The following is a 26020-nucleotide window of genomic DNA, read 5'->3' on the forward strand; positions in this document are numbered from 1 at the left end:
TTTGTCAGAATTTGATGTCTTGTATTTGTAACTTGTAACTTGTTGGGGGTAGTCATCATATTTTCAATATGCATTTTGAAAATTTTTATCACTCCCAAGAGATACGGAGCGGTACGGAAATTAAAATAGCGTAGTTGCACAAACTGCCTAATATTTTAAATCCAATCATTTTGGAGAGGAGAGATTATCTACGACGATTCAATTATATTTCAGTTGACCCAAAACATCCGCCTTCTCATGGAGCATGCCGGTCTGGAATGGGAAGTCAAATTGTACGCCATGACCGGCAAGGATCCCGTGGTTGACAAAATGTGTTGTTTTGGTGTGAAAGTATCACTCGGATTTGATTTCCCAAATGTAAGAAAGTTTTTTTTAATAGTTAAAGTAAATATTCGATAAGTGTTTCGTTTCGTATAGGTTCTTTGCATTTCTTGCACTGCACTGCAAGAAATGCAAGAAAGTGCAAGAAACAGAACACCATCTAGCGGCGCGCATTATCAACTATAAAGGCAAGAAGAGTTTCTTGCAGGTAAGAAAAGGTGAAAAAACCACTTTCTTGCAGCCGTTTTTTTGCAAGTGGTTATTTTCACCCGAAACACTGCATTCGATTAATTTGGTATCATAAAATATTCAGCTGCCATGGTTAGTCGATGGTGACGTCAAATTGACGCAAACTACTGCAATTTTCGCCACCTCGCAAGAAAAACTGAGGATGAGAAACGTCGCGTGGATTTGATTGAGGCAGAATGGAAAGATTTTTGTGGACCACTTGTGGATATGTGCTACGACAAAAAATTTCGTAACAAGACACATTAAATTGATATTTTATGTAAATTGCGACCAAGTAATTTTTAATACAGTTGTATAATTTCATATCTTATTAAGACACGGTTAAAAAGGAGTACCCGGCATGTGTGGGCCCGAAACTGGCTCGTTTTTCCGCCTTCGTTGGAGATAACGTAGTGCAAATATAAATTGCCAAAATCTGCACATTAGTGTTTCGTTTTGAAAGATTAAAACGGTTTAGGGAGGTTAAAACTACTTCTGTCCAGTGGGAAAAACCGGATTTCGATGAATTATGGAAACATTTTGGATAGTGTGACGACAAGTTAGGAAAAGCAGTGATCAACCATGAATGGAAAGACATACGAAAAATTTGTAAAAATGGGGTCGAAGGTGGCAATGTGATATTATACTATATATTATGTATGATATTATATTTTACTTTTATTACAATTTTTTTCGGTTGGATAATAACTCCAACAATAAGTATATTAAAATTTCAAATTTATTGCTATTAACCTTTTTCGCCTTTAATTTCAAAGCCCTTTGTACCCACTAACACCCGAATTTGAGTTTTTGTAAATATTCGAACTTGATATAAACTGGAAAAAAATGAAAATTCCATTTTTAGCATGGACTTGATATAGAAAATATTCTAAAATTCCGCTGAAAAAAGCTATAAAAATCCAACTTTTCACTATGGCGTTTTCCACATTTCATAATGGAGTTTTTCATTTTTTACCAATTTTCACCTTCGATGTTAGTTGCCCATGAAAAACTTCTCTACGTCATATGATGTATTTGGTCTCTTAGGGACATGTTTCAAAATACATCATACCACGTATTTAAGGGAAAAAGGTTAAACAAATTTCTATTTGTTGAAAACTAAATTAATTTGTGTTACGTATGTAGTACCATGCAACCTATATTCGTTCCCATATCCTAACCGCCGTATTTCTCGGACGAGTCTCTTCACCAGAGTTGGAGAAGCTCATTACCTCATAACGGTTAATGCTAGTTGGTTCGTATCCGGCAAAGATACTATTAGAAAATCCCGTAGCTGGCACTGTTACCGATGATGGGGGAAAGGTGGTGCTTAACGATGAGGATACAGTGCTAAGTCGGTTACACGTGTCTGCCTGAACTGTCCCAAAGCCCCCCGAAGGTCCACCCTCGGCTCGGAAGAATAATCCGGCATAATCCCCCGTAGCATTTTTCCAGATCAAATTTGGCCAAAGCGTTTGTGGCGCGGGGTGGAAGGGTAGTTGGACGTAGATGAATCCAATTGGAACTGAATAAAGGTACAAATTATTAATCAGTTAGGAATGTCGTCACATAGTTCAACTTCGCATTGCCCGAGCAAGTGTTTTTTACCCGCCGACCAGAATGAAACCCACCGATCGCTCTGCGGTCGACTCGGGTCATTATTGAATTCGTTCCCTACTTTTACCTATGCTATATGAATAAAAAAAATTTTAATCAATCGGATGAGTCCAGATAATATTATAGATATGAAATGACCACAGACAGACATGCCGATTGCATAAGCTACAGGTTGTGCTAAAAATTTACACCCGACCTAAATAATTCCTGAATATGTCTGAAGTTTCTTACAGAAACATTTTACACTCTAAAAACTGGGCTTGTCCTAGCTGCGTTCCTCCTTTTAAGAGAATGACGATAGTTTTAGAAAATAGGAATTGCGTTAATCATGATAAATTAATGCGTAAATTAGCGAAAGTGCTGAACCCGTTACGAAGTCAATGTGCTGACATGTTTTATGCAGCTAAGGAATTTGAGTTTAAGTATGATTTATGCATTAATACGTTTGAGAATTAGGGAATAGGGTAAAAGACTATTTATACCGACTTTTTGTTCATTTGGTTATAATACGGAATATATAATTAATTTTGTCCAACTATTTCAATTGCCCTGATTATGTATGTACTCAATTTTTTGTTCTTTTTAATTATTAGTTAAGTGCTTTACAGAAAATTAGCTATAATTGTGTCATGGTAAGTAAACCAATTTGTAATGAATTGATCACTATTGACACACGAATAAAGGTTATCAATCAATCAATCAATTCCTGAATTCAAAAATTTGGAAATTTTCAAAAAATAAATTTTCATCCTTGCAGCACCCCCTTAGCAGAAACTAGGAGAAACATTGATCAGATATGTTTAAAGAGAGTTATGGATCGAAAAGGCCGACGGACGGACACGATGACTACGCAAGCCCTGACTCTGACTAATAAGCGCCAAGTGTACAGTAGTTATTCAAGTAATCAGGCTTTTTTGCAATTAAACTCAACAACTAAAAAAACCATGGGTGGCAAATCAATAGTCAATGAAGGTAAAAATAATAACCAACCTGGATTGTCCCTCAGATGGAAAAGCATGTCCACCACCTCCCCTGGAGATAAGCTAGGATTTTTCTCACACACAACCAAATTCCTCTTAGTGCATGGCACATCTCGCCACGCGCCATCCTCTGCGGCCAATGGTGGCGACATGACACCAGATTGTGGACTCATATCCACACAGTCGTTCGTCAAGTTGGTTGGAAACCCGACGTCCCAATTTGTGAAGGACATTCCGTCAACATCACTCCAGATGAAGGTTGAGCCATTGAATCTTTCGCCGTTGAGCCAAACTCTGTTTAAAATACCTAATTCTCTAAACAACCATTCGCTCAGGAAGAGTTGTTCCGCCTCTGATTTTACAGATAACAATTTGGTCGTGTTAACCTCCTCTGTGGGAATATTGCGACAAGTCTGGGCCGCAATGTCTTTAGTTTCAAAATTATCAAAGAACCGGAAGCATTTAGATTTTTCAAAAGTAGTCCAGTTATCCCCACATTCGACAGCATCTACGGATTACAACCAAAGTTAACAACGTTTGATTAAGTTCACAGAAAATCTCGAAATTTGGCTACATATTGAGCACTGGATCTGTCAAGGACAGACTGTCAGCCCGGCCTCGAATTATAAACCTTCAGTGTTCAGTACTGATTTAGCCAGAGTCAGGTTTGGTGTATTTGGATTGAAAATTTTGCAAATTTGACTTCACATTTCACTATTGTAAACTAGGAAGAACTGTACTAAATTTAAGCTAATTACGACTACTTTTAGAAATCGGTAGTTGTCGATCTCTCTGGTCGCTAATAATAAAAATGTTCTTATTTTAACTTCATCAAAGTGTCATCCTAGCTACCCTCAAACTAAATTTCAAATAGATTGAAGAATTTTGAAAAATCGGTATGGCTCACTCTCTAATGTCCATCGGAATGAAATTTTTTTTTTTAAATTGACCTCATAGTAATTCACTTGAAGCTATTAGCTATATGTACGCCATTTTTTTAAATTTTGGTGCATATGTAATACCCGGTCCATATTACCCCTATTCTCAATAAGCCGATTTTCTCTATATACGAAATCGACCTGCAAATTGACCCCATACACACATGCCAAATAATACGAGCCAAACCGATTAGGCTCTATCACGTGACAGAGAGACGGATCAACATGATTGTTACATAAGCCTTGACTGTTACATGAGCCTAACCTAAAAATTATACCCTAAACCTCCCTTAATTAAAAGTTTTATAGAAAATAAATTTGATACCGACCTGTCGGGAGGGTCCCACAGCTAATGAGGACAACGAGCAAGAAGTAATATTGAAATTTGATTTGACCTGCCATTATCCTGAAAAATCGGTGCGTAAACTTCTACTGAAATGATATAATTTGTTCTCTTTTTATACCATTTTGTCCGCACAAGAACCACTTATTTCTATATAGTCATAAATCAATTATAATTCGTGACTCGAAAAACAATTAGCTTTGTCGGTTCATTGAAGTTGCATAATACGTAATTACATCGACATATACAGAAAAAATTACTCTTGAATGAAGCATATCGAATACACTGCCAGGTGTGTTAACAACTTACATAAATTGCCGAGTTTATAATTAACCTGGACCTACAAAGTGAGAAACCGAAACGCTTATCAATTTGTGTTTTAAATTAAATTTGTAATTGATACACGTGAATGGAATACAATACAAGTGAATAAATTGAGGGGAAACCCGTAATTAAATTGATACTTGATTATACTCAAACTGTGTCGCTAAGCAACGGCGTTATCATTGGTACCGTCATCTTAAAATGATGTTCTCGATGTGTACAGCTTGTCACTCAAATATTCAATTATCATAAGAATAATTAAAAATAATCAAACCATGCCGACGGGAGATTTAATGATAAAGTAAATGGGCCAAGAGACCATGTTCAAGTATTTTACAATACGGTTTTTTCATCCTCAAATCTTGACATTTCAGATGAGAAATTTACACACTGGTTTGGATTAATCATCGGCAAGAACATATTTACATGTGATATCTTTCGACAAAAATATGAAAGTTTGACGTGACTACTAAATGTGTGGAAATAATGATTGTGAAAATAAAGCTCCAAAGTGGTCTTCCTATAGCTCGAGACAGGGTGTGATACTCTTAATCAAACTCTCCTACGACTCAATCTAAATTTTGTTGCTAAAAGTTCGAAAATCGTACAGCTTTACAGCTTGGGCATATCCATAAGATGTCAGTAACTGTCAAATTTTCATATCAAACCGGACCATCACATTTCAGATAGATGTCGCATGTCGCAGTATAGAGCATGTGGTCAATTAATTAATTAATCAATCATTAATCAATTAATTAATCAATCAGTCAATCAATTAATTAATTAATCAATCATTAATCAATTAATTAATCAATCATTAATGAATTAATTACTTTAATTAATTAATTTAATTAATTTGAGCTTTATAGCGCAAATTAATTCTCAGCATTCTCAGCGTTCTCAGCATTATTGCGCTACTTATGTATCGTGCTTTACCGCACTTTATTTACATATAAAATGGTTAGAGGTTGATAAAATTTGACATCTAACTTGTAGTTGTAGTTTGAGTTAAACGTTCGGATGGAGGTTGTGCTCTCAACATGAGAATAATAGATAGATAGATAAGTGTGTTTATTGGCTCTTCCAGGGTACACCCATTGAGCACAATTTTGATATATTTTTACAGTAATAATGAGTTCTAATTAATAGTATAATTGGTGGCTAAGTGCTACACTCCTCCATTAAACGGGTGAAGAGATTCCTCCTTAATAAGCTACATACTAGATAATTTGATAATTTTACACAAGTCTCTTCGTCCATATTTGTTAATTTTGATTTGAAGTTCTCTCTTGTCACTACCACTTGATTAAGGAATTCGTTCAAAAAAATATTTCGTGAGCTCTCATGAATTCTACAGTGAAACAGGAAATGAAATAAATCTTCGCATACATTTAGGTTACAAAAACGACATTTCTGATTATCATTGAATACATGTATATTTTTTCTAAAGAAGAATCTATCATGGTTTAGGCGAACTTGGGCAATTAATCTTAATTTATGTAATGGCATATTTATTAAGTCTACCAGCCGTTGATTTTCACCAATTGTCGCACTGTAATAGTTTTTACGAGAAAGATTAGCTTGATTTTTGTCACACTCTTGTAAATACTGGACAAACATGAGAATAAACAATAATCAAAATTTCGTCGTTTTGATTCTTATCAATTTCCAGACTGTGGCAACAATTTTTTTGTCGATGTGCTCACAGATGAAGAGCTGCTTGTGTTTTCGAACGTTCTAACCCGAATCTGGGCTTAATCCCATATTTATACGTTTAACGTTACTTTGCTTTACCATTATTTGTACTTTGAGAACTGCAATTTATCCTTGGTTACTAAAATTTGCCTAAATTTTCACCTCTTTTAATTTTCCTTTTCGAAAATTAATTTCAACTATAAATTGAACCACGAAAAACTGATGTGAAACATTTTGTGCATTGCATTGTATTTTTTGAGGACATGTTTATCACCAAGACGACGGGTATGTTTAATTTTTAACCTAGCTCATCATTTTACGAAAATAACGATTGTGTATAATCCAGATGTAGTGGCGAACTATTTTAATTTTTAAAATTTGCTTTGACAGACAAAAGAAAGTGATTTCGAAATTTGAATCCCACCCTATTTCTCAAAAGCAGTGGTGGTAAAATTAGGAAATGTATGCATTAAATTACCAAAATCATGTAATACCACCCCCTTAAATTGCCATGCAAAATTTAAATCGTCTTGCATATGTAGCTCTTACCGATTTGTAGATCATGTACTTATGTAGTAGAAAAACGATACGAATGTATATTTCATTTCAGTTCATAGATTTAATAGATATCAGTTACAAAAACTGGTTTGAAATCTATGACACTGAGTACATGGCACTTTGGTGTTTTACCTCAATTAGTCCTTGAGAAAATAAAATATGAGTCAACGGTTCTCGACGAATGTGTAAAAGATAACACTTTTCGTATAAAGGTGCAGACCTCCAGGTAAGCATACATTCTGTTCTTATATGCGACCCCCACTTTCACTAAGGAGGAAAGCTTCACTAGTTGCCACCAACAGATTTCGATGCCCTTTGGATATGTGGTAGTACCCCATGAGAGAACAAAACATCTTCAAATTTGATGCCATGGCCCCATTTGCGCCCGCCACACCCACTCAAAGGGGCGCCAAATGCTAGACTAGCCGCACTAAAATCTTCGCAAAAAATTCAATTTTGCTTGGATTTTCAAAAAAGTTACAAATTCTTGATCCCAGATAGTTGCTTTATCATATTCAGTAGCAACCTCAACTTTTTTGAAATTTTCACTGTTTTCGAAAATTTCGTCAGCACGGGTTTGACTTGAAAAAATGCAAAATTTCAAAAAAGTTGAGATTGCTATTAGATATGATAAAGCAACTATCTGGGATCCAAGAATATGTAACTTTTTTGAAAATCCAAGCAAAATTGAATTTTTTGCGAAGATTTTAGTGCGGCTAGTCTAGCATTTGGCGCCCCTTTGAGTGGGTGTGGCGGGCGCAAATGGGGCCATGGCATCAAATTTGAAGATGTTTTGTTCTCTCATGGGGTACTACCACATATCCAAAGGGCATCGAAATCTGTTGGTGGCAACTAGTGAAGCTTTCCTCCTAAGTTACGTAAATCTCTGATCAGGAATCACGCATGTCATACTTGCCCTGGATGAAACTCTGATGAGCATTACAAAATGTTAATTATTGACCAATACGTCGCCTACAGATAAGGACCAACTATAAATCAATATAATTTTCTATCTGGTCGAAACCTGTCTAACTACATATATTTTATCACACGACGCTGTAAACCAATTATATCAAATAATTGATTGCTACATAATAAATAATAAATCTCATCTCAACTTGAAGAGCATCGCGTTCTTATAAGGAGTATCAGAACTCCAGCTTGATCAATACGCCACTCAATGTAAAAGTAATGCAAAATCTAAGAAATGAAACCTCGCACGTAATGTTTAACCAATTTGAGTGATTCTTTTTTTAAATACGCGTAAATTTTAAGGTCACAAACAAGTCAGCACAGAATTTTGAGTTACGTTTTTGTAACTCATAAAACTTAAAGTATGTACGTATATCTAAATATTTAGTTGCATTTTAAGTGAGTTTTGTGAGTTACAAAAAGCGTAAATCAAAATTCTGTGTTAAGTGGAATAACTAATTACGTACTTCATTTGTCTCGAGGGACACTGATTTATTAAATAAGATTTATCAATCTCTGTTGCCATTATTACGAGCAATTAATTATTATTCGATATTTAAATTCTATTGCTGGGAAAGTACATACATATATCAAAAATGGGTACAAAGTGTATCGAGAAGGGAAGTAAGATATTATGGACAGTACTTACCACTCAATTATTGGAGTTAACCAACTCCAGGAAAATTGTCATGATGACGAGATTCAATTTCTTTACTAAATATTATCTAATTTGTACCAAACAAACTTATTTATTCTAAGTAAACACTTAGCGAGATCTTCAGGCAATTCACGCACCCCTTGGTAACATTGTAAAGTCTGTAAGTTTACAAAATATTTTACAAAATAGAAAAACGCCCTTGACCTGCCTAAGCTTACAAAAGTTTGTAAGCTCATTTTCCTCGGAAATTTTTGTAAAAGTTTGTAAGTTTTCGGATTTTACGCTGTTTACAATGTTACCAAGGGGTGCGCGAATTGCCTCATTAAATACTATGAAATATTATAAAATGCATATATTAAATAATTAAATGTTACATATATAACTTTTACTAAGTACTTTTAGTCGTGGAATTAGCTAAAAAAAAATTGGTCATTAATTTCGTCCGTAATTAGACTTGCCTCCATACGTTGAAGCAGCTTACACTTATGTAAGATTAAGGAAATCCGGACTAAAATACGTAGATTTCAACCCAAAAAATTCTCAAAACCACCCTCCTAATTCCATCTTCTCCAAAAATCTACCCACTCATCACCCACCTATTTACAAAATGTGGCCCATCATATGTTTCAAATTTGGAAACGTGGCGACAATCCTGTCTACCAGCGTGGTCCAGCTCAAACTGACCTTGTCCCTGGGCAGGTGCGGGAAGTATAATTTCTGCAGCGTTTCGCACACGGAAATATTTTCCGGGAGGAAAGTATAATACAAAAATTGTACTGTGGATTCAAACTCGCACTCAGTTTCGCCCTCATTTTTCACCGAAAGTACTTGCAGTGCGGGGAACTGCTCCTTGTAATCAATCTTACCCAAAGGATTTTCAGTTTCGAATTTCACCCCAACATGGCCCTCGTTGAAGGAGGTGTCATAAATTGATGTGATCCTACTGACAGCAAAAACCTTGAGGTTCGGCATGATCGGAATGACGAGATCTTTAACATCCCACCTCACGAACCTTCTCCCATCCAGCCCGGTGATTTTCAAGTGTTCCAAAACCGGGGACAAAATTTGGAGTAGAGCCGGACATGAACTCATTTGGGGTGTCACGTTAAATTCAAAACGGGTAATATTGTTGGTGAACCAGGCAGGTGAAACGGGTTGACCGTCATAATGCCCGTGCGACCCAGATTCGCGGAGGCGTAACGAGATCAACTTCGGAAATGGGGAGGGTTTCGTGAAAAACAGGAATTTTAAGGCGTCCCCGCCACTGCAAATGTATTCCAGCGTGGACACATTAGGGAATAAGGCGGCAAATTTGGCAAGGATTAGAGGACACTGGTCACATCCGGTGACCTGGTGTAGGTTTAATCCCAGTTTAGTGATGGATGGGAAGACCAGGGTTTGTCCAGGGTTGAAGTGTGTCAAGAAGGTGGACATGTTCTTAACTTTCCTAGAAATCTGTGAGGGCAGATAAAAATAATGGATTAGGTGGGGAGACAAGGTGGCGAATAAAATTGTTAAAATCTAGCTCGAGTTAATTATATTAATACATGCTGGTAACAACTTCTTACAGGATTTGTAATATTATGAGCCTTGTTTTATCGCGTATAAATCTTGTCTCATCTCGTCATGTCTCACCTAGTGGTTACAATTTCCGAGTATTTAGCATTAGATTTCCCGAAAAATCTGGAAAACTCAATGTTAAAAATCTCAGGATTGGAACCACTACGCTCAAGTAAGTTAAGTTTACACATATAAAACGACCCTTATCTTCCTCACGAATCAAAAGGTTAAGGTTATTACCAGTAGCGTGCGATTATAAATTATTTAACCATTGACATTATAATGCAAGCAGTGCAAAAATTTCTTACGTACATACGCTTTGTTAGGATATTCACAGAATAGTTTTAAGTTTAACGACGTCACTTGCGTCCCTAGAGATTTGATAATTTTGAAAAACTTCTCCGAGTATGACCGCCCGCCCAAGAAGAACTCGGTAATCACATGTCTCACTTTACCCCGGCTCTGTTCAGCAAAATGTTTAAATCGCGGGAGAAACTGGATAATTTTTTCTTCCCGTTTCCAACTTAATTCGACCCGTTGGTGGTAATTTGATCGGACTTGCATCACATTTAAGTAACTTTTGCTACATTCGGCCGACAAATCGATCATGATGCGGGCTCGGAGTTGATTCCTGGCTGCAACTTCCCATCCCGCGTTGACCTGGGTGCACACAAGCAGGTTTGTCGTTGGCAAAAAGGAGGTCATATTTTGTAAAACCTATCGTAAAAAATAAATAATATTTTTGCAAGAAAAATTGAGTGAATTTCCCACAAAACCAAACTGTTGAGTAAAAGTTGCCCAACAAAAGAAAAGTTCAAGTTTACCCAACGTTGAAAGGTTTTTGCTCAACCTTGAGTAAATTTTAACTTTGGAGGGATAAATTTTACTCAACATTATTTACAGCGCGTAATAAATACAGTAAAGATATTTACTTTGAATGAACATTAGAAAAGCTGGCGATTATTGGACACCAAGCTCAAATTACCGGAGAGAGAGACATTGGATTTGTATGGTAGTGAATTTGGATTTCGTGGACAATAATTTTACCGCTGTGTTATGAACCGCGTCGAGGCGACAAAGGAAAGGGAGGGGGGGGGGGCAACGTGAACAATTTTTTTGGCTCGCCTTGGAAAAATTGGAAAAATTTTGAACTCTAATATCTCGAAATGGCACAGCTCAAATTTCATAGTTGTTACATAAAAAAAAACACATTTTCGGCTCTAACTATTGGTACAGGAATTAGCGATGAACTCGTTACCCCCCCCCCTTTCCTTTGTCGCCCCGACACGGTTCATAACACAGAAGACTGTGTTGAATGAAATCAGAATACACTCAAAGAAATTGGGTTACAATTATAACCCAAAATAATCGTATGTGACTCTACTGCTGTAGATACAAATAAATTTGTCGCCCACTGGTTATAAATTTTTTCTTGCGGTGATCTATTTGTAACCACGGGGGTAGAGTAATACATATACATAAATATTTTTACTTTCTGGATTATAATGTACATAGTTCGATTTTCTGCGGGTGATCTCATTGACAAATTGAAATATAATATTTATCAAACAATTTAATTGGATTTCACAAACCTCAGGCATGCGCACGGCCATGTGGGTGGTTGTAACGCGTCCGGTATCCATAATTTCTTGGCTGTATGATTCATGAAAGAAGAAGAAAAAAAAATTATGAATTATGAATATGACACCAAAATTTCATTAATTTTAGCAATGGAGGTCTCCAGGTACGTATGCGCTACTATTCAGGTTTGGCGAAGATATGTAGCTGCATACATCCAACAGGTGATAAAATGCGCGATAAAATTGACAAATGTTACACTTTCTAAATTTACTGTCCTCTTAAATAAACATAGGTCCGTAGAATATACATACATAAATATCTGCCAAACTTGAATATTGGGAGTGCTTTTTTTTTAAATGTCATTAGTTTAGTGATCGATTGAGGAGTCACAGTGATAAGATATCGAAAAATTACGAAATTAATTAAAAACTAAGGTTCAGAAAGGTCCTGCGGTTTGACTTTGTCGGTAGTAAATTAATATATACTGTTTCAATATATGTCAAAGTTCTACCTTCCCATAAATCTGATTTGCTTTGAATTTGTAACTAAATTTCAAATTCTATTATCTCACTAATTGCACGACATTTTATTTACTATGGGAAACCTTACGGGATAATTGTTCCCACGAGTGTATTTACATACGTATTAGGCACACAGTTCCATACCTTTTATCTTTGGGAAGGCTGAAAATCCACTAGACCAGAGAGGAAAAATTCCAAAAAGTAAACGTTTATTTTAAGGAAACGGATTTATTTAGTTGCTTGCTCGCTTGCTTGAGACGTATGGGTTCTAGCCAACAAATATTTAGTTTCTACATATCTTATTTTTAGGCTTTTGTGAATTCTGATTTGTGGAATGGTAAGGCAAAGTCCAGTTTTAAAATTAAACATCTTTTGTTAGAAATGGTGGCTTCTTAGTGGAAAGTATGGTTTAGTGACCCGTGAATAAGGTTTGTTACTTAAATTGATGTAACCTACGTATGTATGTAAAATGCGTTGTATGTGTATGTAGCTCGAGGCGTGCTTCTACATACGTACATTTGGCATTGTGGTCAAAATTCTACGAAAACGTTGAGTAAATATTTATATCACCCCCAAACCGTATGGAACTCTACTATAGTGAATATGTACATCCACTCGAAGGACTCACTTATTTAGGGTTATTAGCTCGCCCTGCGTAGCATGGGAGCTATTGAATTCCTCGTGTCCGTCTGTCCGTCTGTCCGTCTGTCTGTCTGTGTGTTAACGACTATTTTGCATCAATTGATGCTAATTAAATAGGAACATTTCCATTTTTAAATAATTTTGTAGCACCATTGATATCGAACAGTCGGTAGCACAAAATGGTGCCAAACAATTGACAACATAGATGCAAAACACACCAAACGTGCATAGGAAACGAAAAAAATAACTAGAATTTTTACGTCGAATTTGTCACGATTTTATGTCAAAATTCTGGATTGATTTTTCTCGTTTATTTTCCACCGTTGGTGAAAAATTATGTCACAATTATGTATCTCTTTTGTCCGCCTATTCTGCATCATTAATGCAAAATTATGCCAAAATTGCGTATCTATTTTATCTGCCAATTCTGCACCATTGGTGCAAAATTATGCTGAAATCATTATTACAGGGTGAGCTACTTCTAACGTTACAACGGTTTATTAGCTCACCCTGCGTAGCAGAGGAGCTATTGAATTCCTCTTGTCCGTCCGTCCGTCTGTCCGTCCGTCTGTCCGTCTGTCTGTCTGTTAACGACTCTTTTGCATCAATTGATGATAATTAAAGCGAGTTATTGGAATTTGTGACCGACTTATTAGCACCACTGATATGGAACAATCGGTGACTCAAACTGGTGCCAAACAATTGAAGGAACAGATGCAAAACGCACCAAAAGTGCATAAGACCCGGAAGAATTAACTATCATTTTTACTTGGAATTTGTCAAAATTTCATGTCAAAATTATGGTTCATTTTCCCTGGTTTATTTTCCACCATTGGTGCAAAATTATATCACAATTATGTATATCTTTTGTTCGCTTATTCTGCATCATTAATGGAAAATTATGCCCATATTGTGGACCTATTTTATCGGTTTGTTCTGTACCATTGGTACACAATTATACAAAAATCATTATTACAGGGTGAGCTACTTCTAACGTTACAACGGTTTATTTGAATTATATTTGTGTAAAGTATGCAAAAGCTGCACTACAAGTAATCCGGTGTCAATAAAGTCACATAGTGGTAAATATTCCTCTGAGTTCCATATTTATTTTGGATTTTTGTTTACCTAGTATGGTCTAAAAATCACCATTTGCAGCTTAACCAACGAGCTTAATGATGTAAGCTTTAATTATGCCCCGAATTTCGGGGTGTTCTTGGTATTTTTAATTCAAGGTCATTGTACGAGGGTGAACCAAAAAATAGCTGGAATACCGCTGAAGGAGACGTTTTAGCGCCAGTTTTTTTTCGTGATTTCAAAGTTCAAACATACTTAGGAAATGTCAATTTTTTCCCTAATGCTTCAACCAGTAGATCCTGAGAAATAAATTTCTAAACTCAGGCTCGACCACAAACATGCAAGATTTACAAATTCGGTGTGATCGAATTTTTGATGCTGGAGGGTTAATCCATGACTCAGATTGATGAACGTAGCCTTAAAATTTATGGCGAATTCTCTCCATCATTATCATCGGTCTTCAGTTTGACGAATGATTTCAGGAGGTAAAGAGAATTCGTCCTGAACATCCCATCGACTGGACGCCCAAAATTCGTTACTCCCCCGAAAGCCTTCAAAAAGTAGAGAAAATCGTCATAGAATGCCAACGGCTAATACTATCTGAAATAGCTAGGATTATGGGCATTCTAAAATTAACAATTCAACTTCCTCTAATCGAAGCTTTGGACATAAAAAAATATTCTCCCGATTGGTTCCAAAACTGCTTTACATCATAAAAATCTGGACAGAGTTGATATTTCCAGTGCAAATTTGAAATTTCTGAATGACGATTGGAATTTTCTACACACTCTCATAACTGGCGACGTTCCCTGAGTGTATTAATTTTCATACAGTCATGAGTGGAACAAATTTTCATATTCATAATCAGGCTGAGGACTATATAGGATGACCAATGATTTCACTTACCATCTATAATATAATTTCGAAAAGTCCGTCCCGTTAAATTTTCCGTGACACTCCAGCATTCTGATTGGCTGTTGGCTTTCCAGCTGAACCAATCAGAGCACTGATACGATTTGTAAACATGATTCTGGTTCTTATTATGGATTGTTCTAATTATGGTTCTTATTCTGGTTCTTATTATGGTTCTTATTATGGTTCTTATTCTGGTTCTTATTCTGGTTCTTATTATGGTTCTTATTATGGTTCTTATTCTGGTTCTTATTATGGTTCTTATTACGGTTCTTATTCTGGTTCTTATTATGGTTCTTATTATGGTTCTTATTCTGGTTCTTATTATGGTTCTTATTACGGTTCTTATTCTGGTTCTTATTATGGTTCTTATTATGGTTCTAATTATGGTTCTTATTCTGGTTCTTATTATGGTTCTAATTATGGTTCTTATTCTAGTTCTTATTATGCTTCTTATTATGGTTCTTATTATGGTTCTTATTCTGGTTCTTATTCTGGTTCCTATTATGGTTCTTATTCTGGTTCTTATTATGGTTCTTATTATGGTTCTTATTATGGTTCTTATTACGGTTCTTATTCTGGTTCTTATTATGGTTCTTATTCTGGTTCTTATTATGGTTCTTATTACGGTTCTTATTCTGGTTCTTATTATGGTTCTTATTATGGTTCTTATTATGGTTCTTATTATGGTTCTTATTATGGTTCTTATTATGGTTCTTATTCTGGTTCTTATTATGGTTCTTATTATGGTTCTTATTATGGTTCTAATTATGGTTCTTATTCTGGTTCTTATTATGGTTCTTATTATGGTTCTTATTATGGTTCTTATTACGGTTCTTATTCTGGTTCTTATTATGGTTCTTATTATGGTTGTTATTATGGTTCTTATTATGGTTCTTATTATGGTTCTTATTATGGTTCTTATTATGGTTCTTATTATGGTTCTTATTATGGTTCTTATTATGGTTCTTATTATGGTTCTTATTATGGTTCTTATTATGGTTCTTATTCTGGTTCTTATTATGGTTCTTATTACGGTTCTTATTCTGGTTCTTATTATGGTTCTTATTCTGGCTCTTATTATGGTTCTTATTATGGTTCTTATTATGGTTCTTATTATGGTTCTTATTATGGTTCTTATTATGGTTCTTATTATGGTTCTTATTATGGTTCTTATTATGGTTCTTATTATGGTTCTTATTATGGTTCTTATTATGGTTCTTATTATGGTTCTTATTATGGTTCTTATTACGGTTCTTATTCTGGTTCTTATTATGGTTCTTATTATGGTTCTTATTATGGTTCTTATTATGGTTCTTATTATGGTTCTAATTATGGTTCTTATTCTGGTTCTTATTATGGTTCTTATTATGGTTCTTATTATGGTTCTCATTTCGATTCACACTATGCTTCTCATTGTGAAGAAAAAATTTGCACCGCTAAAAAAATGCTTAGCGTAATTAATTCCTTAACAGCCTTAAAAATTTCCTTGGCAACCTTAAAAAAATTCCTTAGCAACGTTAAAAAAATACCTTAGCAACCTTAACAAAAATTCCTTAGCAACGTCAAAAATAATCCCTAGCAACCCTAAAAAATTCCTTAGCAACATCAAAAAAATTCCTTAGCAACGTCAAAAAAATTCCTTAGCGACGTCAACAAAATTCCTTAGCAACGTCAAAAAAATTCCTTAGCGACGTCAAAAAAAATCCTTAGCAACCTTAAAAAAATTCCTTAGCAACGTCAAAAAAATTCCTTAGCAACGTCAAAAAAATTCCTTAGCGATGTCAAAAAAAATCCTTAGCAACCTTAAAAAAATTCCTTGGCAACCTTAAAAAAATTCCTTAGCAACGTCAAAAAAATTCCTTAGCAGCTTTAAAAAATTCCTTAGCAACGTCAAAAAAAATCCTTAGCAACCTTAAAAAAATTCCGTAGCAACCTTATTATGGTTCTTATTATGGCTCTTATTATGGTTCTAATTATGGTTCTTATTATGGTTCTTATTATGGTTCTTATTATGGTTCTTATTATGGTTCTTATTATGGTTCTTATTATGGTTCTTATTATGGTTCTTATTATGGTTCTTATTACGGTTCTTATTCTGGTTCTTATTCTGGTTCCTATTATGGTTCTTATTATGGTTCTTATTATGGTTCTTATTCTGGTTCTTATTCTGGTTCCTATTATGGTTCTTATTCTGGTTCTTATTATGGTTCTTATTATGGTTCTTATTATGGTTCTTATTACGGTTCTTATTCTGGTTCTTATTATGGTTCTTATTCTGGTTCTTATTATGGTTCTTATTACGGTTCTTATTCTGGTTCTTATTATGGTTCTTATTATGGTTCTTATTATGGTTCTTATTATGGTTCTTATTATGGTTCTTATTATGGTTCTTATTATGGTTGTTATTATGGTTCTTATTCTGGTTCTTATTCTGGTTCTTATTATGGTTCTTATTCTGGTTCTTATTATGGTTCTTATTACGGTTCTTATTCTGGTTCTTATTATGGTTCTTATTCTGGCTCTTATTATGGTTCTTATTATGGTTCTTATTATGGTTCTTATTATGGTTCTTATTCTGGTTCTTATTATGGTTCTTATTATGGTTCTTATTATGGTTCTAATTATGGTTCTTATTCTGGTTCTTATTATGGTTCTTATTATGGTTCTTATTATGGTTCTTATTACGGTTCTTATTCTGGTTCTTATTATGGTTCTTATTATGGTTGTTATTATGGTTCTTATTATGGTTCTTATTATGGTTCTTATTACGGTTCTTATTCTGGTTCTTATTATGGTTCTTATTCTGGCTCTTATTATGGTTCTTATTATGGTTCTTATTATGGTTCTTATTACGGTTCTTATTCTGGTTCTTATTATGGTTCTTATTCTGGCTCTTATTATGGTTCTTATTATGGTTCTTATTATGGTTCTTATTACGGTTCTTATTCTGGTTCTTATTATGGTTCTTATTATGGTTCTTATTATGGTTCTTATTATGGTTCTTATTATGGTTCTTATTATGGTTCTTATTATGGTTCTTATTATGGTTCTTATTATGGTTCTTATTATGGTTCTTATTATGGTTCTTATTATGGTTCTTATTCTGGTTCTTATTATGGTTCTTATTACGGTTCTTATTCTGGTTCTTATTATGGTTCTTATTCTGGTTCTTATTATGGTTCTTATTATGGTTCTTATTATGGTTTTATTATGGTTCTTATTATGGTTCTTATTATGGTTCTTATTATGGTTCTTATTATGGTTCTTATTATGGTTCTTATTATGTTTTTTTGGTTCTTATTATGGTTCTTATTATGGTTCTTATTATGGTTCTTATTATGGTTCTTATTATGGTTCTTATTATGGTTCTTATTATGGTTCTTATTATGGTTCTTATTATGGTTCTTATTATGGTTCTTATTATGGTTCTTATTATGGTTCTTATTATGGTTCTTATTATGGTTCTTATTATGGTTCTTATTATGGTTCTTATTATGGTTCTTATTATGGTTCTTATTATGGTTCTTATTATGGTTCTTATTATGGTTCTTATTATGGTTCTTATTATGGTTCTTATTATGGTTCTTATTATGGTTCTTATTATGGTTCTTATTATGGTTCTTATTATGGTTCTTATTATGGTTCTTATTATGGTTCTTATTATGGTTCTTATTATGGTTCTTATTATGGTTCTTATTATGGTTGTTATTATGGTTCTTATTCTGGTTCTTATTATGGTTCTAATTATGGTTCTTATTCTGGTTCTTATTATGCTTCTTATTATGGTTCTTATTATGGTTCTTATTCTGGTTCTTATTCTGGTTCCTATTATGGTTCTTATTCTGGTTCTTATTATGGTTCTTATTATGGTTCTTATTATGGTTCTTATTACGGTTCTTATTCTGGTTCTTATTATGGTTCTTATTCTGGTTCTTATTATGGTTCTTATTACGGTTCTTATTCTGGTTCTTATTATGGTTCTTATTATGGTTCTTATTATGGTTCTTATTATGGTTCTTATTATGGTTCTTATTATGGTTCTTATTATGGTTCTTATTATGGTTGTTATTATGGTTCTTATTCTGGTTCTTATTCTGGTTCTTATTATGGTTCTTATTCTGGTTCTTATTATGGTTCTTATTACGGTTCTTATTCTGGTTCTTATTATGGTTCTTATTCTGGCTCTTATTATGGTTCTTATTATGGTTCTTATTATGGTTCTTATTATGGTTCTTATTCTGGTTCTTATTATGGTTCTTATTATGGTTCTTATTATGGTTCTAATTATGGTTCTTATTCTGGTTCTTATTATGGTTCTTATTATGGTTCTTATTATGGTTCTTATTACGGTTCTTATTCTGGTTCTTATTATGGTTCTTATTATGGTTGTTATTATGGTTCTTATTATGGTTCTTATTATGGTTCTTATTACGGTTCTTATTCTGGTTCTTATTATGGTTCTTATTCTGGCTCTTATTATGGTTCTTATTATGGTTCTTATTATGGTTCTTATTACGGTTCTTATTCTGGTTCTTATTATGGTTCTTATTCTGGCTCTTATTATGGTTTCTTATTATGGTTCTTATTATGGTTCTTATTACGGTTCTTATTCTGGTTCTTATTATGGTTCTTATTATGGTTCTTATTATGGTTCTTATTATGGTTCTTATTATGGTTCTTATTATGGTTCTTATTATGGTTCTTATTATGGTTCTTATTATGGTTCTTATTATGGTTCTTATTATGGTTCTTATTATGGTTCTTATTCTGGTTCTTATTATGGTTCTTATTACGGTTCTTATTCTGGTTCTTATTATGGTTCTTATTTGGTTCTTATTATGGTTCTTATTATGGTTCTTATTATGGTTCTTATTATGGTTCTTATTATGGTTCTTATTATGGTTCTTATTATGGTTCTTATTATGGTTCTTATTATGGTTCTTATTATGGTTCTTATTATGGTTCTTATTATGGTTCTTATTATGGTTCTTATTACGGTTCTTATTCTGGTTCTTATTATGGTTCTTATTATGGTTCTTATTATGGTTCTTATTATGGTTCTTATTATGGTTCTAATTATGGTTCTTATTCTGGTTCTTATTATGGTTCTTATTATGGTTCTTATTATGGTTCTCATTTCGATTCACACTATGCTTCTCATTGTGAAGAAAAATTTGCACCGCTAAAAAAATGCTTAGCGTAATTAATTCCTTAACAGCCTTAAAAATTTCCTTGGCAACCTTAAAAAATTCCTTAGCAACGTTAAAAAAATACCTTAGCAACCTTAACAAAAATTCCTTAGCAACGTCAAAAATAATCCTAGCAACCCTAAAAAATTCCTTAGCAACATCAAAAAAATTCCTTAGCAACGTCAAAAAAATTCCTTAGCGACGTCAACAAAATTCCTTAGCAACGTCAAAAAAAATTCCTTAGCGACGTCAAAAAAAATCCTTAGCAACCTTAAAAAAATTCCTTAGCAACGTCAAAAAAATTCCTTAGCAACGTCAAAAAAATTCCTTAGCGATGTCAAAAAAAATCCTTAGCAACCTTAAAAAAATTCCTTGGCAACCTTAAAAAAATTCCTTAGCAACGTCAAAAAAATTCCTTAGCAGCTTTAAAAAATTCCTTAGCAACGTCAAAAAAAATCCTTAGCAACCTTAAAAAAATTCCGTAGCAACCTTATTATGGTTCTTATTATGGCTCTTATTATGGTTCTAATTATGGTTCTTATTATGGTTCTTATTATGGTTCTTATTATTTTTTTTTATGGTTCTTATTATGGTTCTTATTATGGTTCTTATTATGGTTCTTATTATGGTTCTTATTATGGTTCTTATTATGGTTCTTATTATGGTTCTTATTATGGTTCTTATTATGGTTCTTATTATGGTTCTTATTATGGTTCTTATTATGGTTCTTATTATGGTTTCTTATTATGGTTCTTATTATGGTTCTTATTATGGTTCTTATTATGGTTGTTATTATGGTTCTTATTCTGGTTCTTATTATGGTTCTAATTATGGTTCTTATTCTGGTTCTTATTATGCTTCTTATTATGGTTCTTATTATGGTTCTTATTCTGGTTCTTATTCTGGTTCCTATTATGGTTCTTATTCTGGTTCTTATTATGGTTCTTATTATGGTTCTTATTATGGTTCTTATTACGGTTCTTATTCTGGTTCTTATTATGGTTCTTATTCTGGTTCTTATTATGGTTCTTATTACGGTTCTTATTCTGGTTCTTATTATGGTTCTTATTATGGTTCTTATTATGGTTCTTATTATGGTTCTTATTATGGTTCTTATTATGGTTCTTATTATGGTTCTTATTATGGTTCTTATTATGGTTCTTATTCTGGTTCTTATTCTGGTTCTTATTATGGTTCTTATTCTGGTTCTTATTATGGTTCTTATTACGGTTCTTATTCTGGTTCTTATTATGGTTCTTATTCTGGCTCTTATTATGGTTCTTATTATGGTTCTTATTATGGTTCTTATTATGGTTCTTATTCTGGTTCTTATTATGGTTCTTATTATGGTTCTTATTATGGTTCTAATTATGGTTCTTATTCTGGTTCTTATTATGGTTCTTATTATGGTTCTTATTATGGTTCTTATTACGGTTCTTATTCTGGTTCTTATTATGGTTCTTATTATGGTTGTTATTATGGTTCTTATTATGGTTCTTATTATGGTTCTTATTACGGTTCTTATTCTGGTTCTTATTATGGTTCTTATTCTGGCTCTTATTATGGTTCTTATTATGGTTCTTATTATGGTTCTTATTACGGTTCTTATTCTGGTTCTTATTATGGTTCTTATTCTGGCTCTTATTATGGTTCTTATTATGGTTCTTATTATGGTTCTTATTACGGTTCTTATTCTGGTTCTTATTATGGTTCTTATTATGGTTCTTATTATGGTTCTTATTATGGTTCTTATTATGGTTCTTATTATGGTTCTTATTATGGTTCTTATTATGGTTCTTATTATGGTTCTTATTATGGTTCTTATTATGGTTCTTATTCTGGTTCTTATTATGGTTCTTATTACGGTTCTTATTCTGGTTCTTATTATGGTTCTTATTCTGGCTCTTATTATGGTTCTTATTATGGTTCTTATTATGGTTCTTATTATGGTTCTTATTATGGTTCTTATTATGGTTCTTATTATGGTTCTTATTATGGTTCTTATTATGGTTCTTATTATGGTTCTTATTATGGTTCTTATTATGGTTCTTATTATGGTTCTTATTATGGTTCTTATTACGGTTCTTATTCTGGTTCTTATTATGGTTCTTATTATGGTTCTTATTATGGTTCTTATTATGGTTCTTATTATGGTTCTAATTATGGTTCTTATTCTGGTTCTTATTATGGTTCTTATTATGGTTCTTATTATGGTTCTCATTTCGATTCACACTATGCTTCTCATTGTGAAGAAAAAATTTGCACCGCTAAAAAAATGCTTAGCGTAATTAATTCCTTAACAGCCTTAAAAATTTCCTTGGCAACCTTAAAAAAATTCCTTAGCAACGTTAAAAAAATACCTTAGCAACCTTAACAAAAATTCCTTAGCAACGTCAAAAATAATCCCTAGCAACCCTAAAAAATTCCTTAGCAACATCAAAAAAATTCCTTAGCAACGTCAAAAAAATTCCTTAGCGACGTCAACAAAATTCCTTAGCAACGTCAAAAAAATTCCTTAGCGACGTCAAAAAAAATCCTTAGCAACCTTAAAAAAATTCCTTAGCAACGTCAAAAAAATTCCTTAGCAACGTCAAAAAAATTCCTTAGCGATGTCAAAAAAAATCCTTAGCAACCTTAAAAAAATTCCTTGGCAACCTTAAAAAAATTCCTTAGCAACGTCAAAAAATTCCTTAGCAGCTTTAAAAAATTCCTTAGCAACGTCAAAAAAAATCCTTAGCAACCTTAAAAAAATTCCGTAGCAACCTTATTATGGTTCTTATTATGGCTCTTATTATGGTTCTAATTATGGTTCTTATTATGGTTCTTATTATTGTTCTTATTATGGTTCTCATTTCGATTCTCACTATGCTTCTCATTGTGACGAAAAAATTTGCACCGCTAAAAAAATGCTTAGCATAATTAATTCCTTAACAGCCTTAAAAAATTCCTTGTCAACCTTAAAAAAATTCCTTAGCAACGTTAAAAAAATACCTTAGCAACCTTAAAAAAATTCCTTAGCAACGTCAAAAATAATCCCTAGCAACCCTAAAAAATTCCTTAGCGACGTCAAAAAAAATCCTTAGCAACCTTAAAAAAATTCCTTGGCAACCTTAAAAAAATTCCTTAGCAACGTCAAAAAAAATCCTTAGCAACCTTAAAAAAATTCCGTAGCAACCTTAAAAATCCTTAGCAACCTTAAAAAAAATTCCTTGGCAGCCTTAAAAAAATTACTTAGCAACGTCAAAAAAATTCCTTTGCAGCCTTAAAAAAATTCCTTAGCAACGTCAAAAAAAATCCTTAGCAACCTTAAAAATCCTTTGCAACCTTAAAAAAAATTCCTTAGCAGCCTTAAAAAAATTCCTTAGCAACGTCAAAAAAATTCCTTAGCAACCTTAAAAATCCTTAGCAACCTTAAAAAAAATTCCTTGGCAGCCTTAAAAAAATTCCTTAGCAACGTCAAAAAAAATCCCTAGGAACCTTAAAAAAAATCCTTAGCAACCTTAAAAAATATTCCTTGGCAACCTTAAAAAAATTCCTTAGCAACGTCAAAGAAAATCTCTAGCAACCTTAAAAAAAATCCTTAGCAACGTTAAAAATATTTCTAATTTGGCTTGGATTTTGTCTTTCTTTTCGGGACATTTGGCAGCCACATTTCTGGCATTTTTTACACTGTCATATAACTTGAGCAGGTAACAAAATGTGATCGAAAGCTGGATACTGCCACATAATATGGACCATATCATAATGACGTTACCAGCGTTGTACATATTATCAGTGATGGTTTTCTTCAAGGATTCAGGACAGCTGGCTTCTGACGTAATTGTCTCATGTAAAACAGTGGAGTTTTGTGAGATAAATTAATGATGTTTGCACAGTTCCATGTGTTTAGCTGCATCAGATAAAGTACAGCTATTCCCAGGATCCAAATATGGTGCTAGATCTTGCAAATCTTTGAAGTTCTCATAGATGACAACACCTAGTGCTATATTTCCCACTCCTGTGGCCAAACCAGGGACTGTGTGCTTAATTTCATCAGGAATCTAGGACGTAAATTGTAGTAATATAGCTACAGATTTCTTTGGTTTAATTCAGTTTACCGAAGTTATTTCTAGGGAGAAGTAAATTTTAACATGTCGTAAAATAGATGGGAAAATCGTACTGTACGATTCGCACATACATACATATATTGCCTAATAGGTAGTATCTATTGTATAACTAATGAAATTATGGAACCAGAGATAATTAAATATTAAGAGGTAACATTTTTAGCCCGAACCAGGGCTTTTGTAATCGTCATGTCTGTCTGCTGTCTGTCTGTCTTTCGATAGCTCTCGAACGGGTTGACCGATTGACTTGAAACCTTTACCATATGCATATTGGACAAAGTTAGGAACCGAGTTCGAAGATGGGCGAAATCGGTCCAGTGGTTGACCGATGGGGGTTATGTGAGTGGGTGGGGTATTATGCACCAAAATTTCAAAATGGTCGTAGAAACCTGAAATTTGGCACAGAGCTAGTTAAGGGTTCGTAATGGAAGAAGATGAACTGATATCGGCCAAATTTTTATCTGGAGGGACCCTACGGGGTGACCCATACCGATTTTTCAAAGTCATCTAAACAAGCTGAAATTTGGTACGGAGGTCGCTAAGGGCTTCTAATGAAAGAATATGAAGTGAAATTGAAAAAATTTTCAAACGAAGGGACCCAACGGGTTACCCATACCGATTTTTGGAAATCATTCAATCGAGCTGAAAATTGGTACATAATTCGGTAATAGCTCAATATGGAAGAATATGTATACAAATTGGGAAAAGTTTCATCTGGAGGGTCCAGTGGGGGGACCTCTACCGATTTATAAGCGTTGATTTTTAGAATTTGCTGTCAAATATTTAAGATTAAGAATTGACGCTAAATGTATTTAATATAATACAAATTATAGTACAATGCAGTACTAATTTAATTTTATAGGAAACTATTGACAAAAGTGGGTTTACTAATCAAGCCTGGTTCGGGCTAAGCAAAGCTGTACTGATAGGTTATTAAATTATATTTCTTCACTCACAACATCCAGCGCTGCTCTAGCCGCTTCCAACACGGCTCTGCCAGTCGAAGTTGCTGGGCTGACATCGCTGTTGAGTAGCCGAGTACTTTTTGACTTTTCCATTACTAATTTTAGAAAGTTTCAAAATTAGGAGCGTTATAAGGAAAGCTTTGCGTAAAAGTGACTCTCTTCGTTGAGTTGGACAGATTTATATACGTGGAGTGGTTATCTGTCTTGATAACAAATTTGTACATATTTGATTAAGCTCAGGTACATACATACAGCGTGGAAAAAGTATTTATGAACCGTTTATTTTCACTCGACCTCATATATTCAAACTGCAGTTTTGTCGTTTAAACGTTGTCTATGATAAACTTTGAGAAAAATACACCAGCAATAAAAGGCATATGGGCACAAAAGTGAATATTCTTTGAATTTTTTTAAATTTTAAGCTCAGTAATTAGTCATCCAGGTTAGGTACATACATATGATGGCACCAGACTGACAAACATCCTGTTTACACAAGATAAGCACATTTAGTAGATATCACTTCTATCTTGACTTATTTATATCCAGTACTTCCCTTCAACGGTATAAATGATTCATTCTCATGATGTAGATGTAGGTGGGAATCGAACGCATTTCTTCAAGTGAAAGGTATCATCAGATGCAATCCCTTCAAAGCTTTGTTGTCTCGACACCGCTCCGACATACGAATATATATATGTAGCTAGATAAGCTAAGGTGTAATCGTGTAGGAAGCTTATTTTCTCAGTATGCCAGTTCGGATGGGTACATAAATACATTTTTGCCTAACCGTTGATATTTATTTTGTGGGTTGAATAAATCAATGTATTTAT

At 33.7% G+C, this 26020-nt stretch overlaps 2 protein-coding genes across 4 annotated transcripts; both read right to left on the reverse strand.

Annotated features, from left to right (window-relative positions):
• Nucleotides 1–919: 919 nt before the first annotated feature.
• LOC118435719 lies at nucleotides 920–4496 on the reverse strand. Its single transcript, XM_035852114.1, has 3 exons — nucleotides 4414–4496; nucleotides 3157–3654; nucleotides 920–2074 (listed from the first exon to the last, which is right to left on the reverse strand). The coding sequence occupies exons 1-3, from the start codon at nucleotides 4484–4486 to the stop codon at nucleotides 1707–1709; spliced, it is 939 nt and encodes a 312-aa protein (XP_035708007.1). The 5' UTR covers nucleotides 4487–4496; the 3' UTR covers nucleotides 920–1706.
• Nucleotides 4497–8435: 3939 nt separating this feature from the next.
• On the reverse strand, nucleotides 8436–25396 carry LOC118435954. 3 transcript variants are annotated; one of them, XM_035852515.1, is made up of 5 exons: nucleotides 25182–25396; nucleotides 11787–11847; nucleotides 10650–10911; nucleotides 10507–10565; nucleotides 8436–10089 (listed from the first exon to the last, which is right to left on the reverse strand). In XM_035852515.1, the coding sequence occupies exons 1-5, from the start codon at nucleotides 25244–25246 to the stop codon at nucleotides 9235–9237; spliced, it is 1302 nt and encodes a 433-aa protein (XP_035708408.1). In that variant the 5' UTR covers nucleotides 25247–25396; the 3' UTR covers nucleotides 8436–9234. The 3 variants fall into 3 exon arrangements, with proteins under 3 accessions (XP_035708408.1, XP_035708405.1, XP_035708407.1); XM_035852512.1 differs by having other exon boundaries at nucleotides 10507–10911; nucleotides 25182–25395; XM_035852514.1 differs by lacking the exon at nucleotides 25182–25396 and adding an exon at nucleotides 12441–12533 and having other exon boundaries at nucleotides 10507–10911.
• Between the last annotated feature and the right edge of the window lie 624 nt (nucleotides 25397–26020).

The sequence above is a fragment of the Folsomia candida genome, unplaced genomic scaffold (assembly GCF_002217175.1).
Source record: "Folsomia candida strain VU population unplaced genomic scaffold, ASM221717v1 Fcan01_Sc005, whole genome shotgun sequence".
Taxonomy (NCBI): Eukaryota; Metazoa; Arthropoda; class Collembola; order Entomobryomorpha; family Isotomidae; genus Folsomia; species Folsomia candida.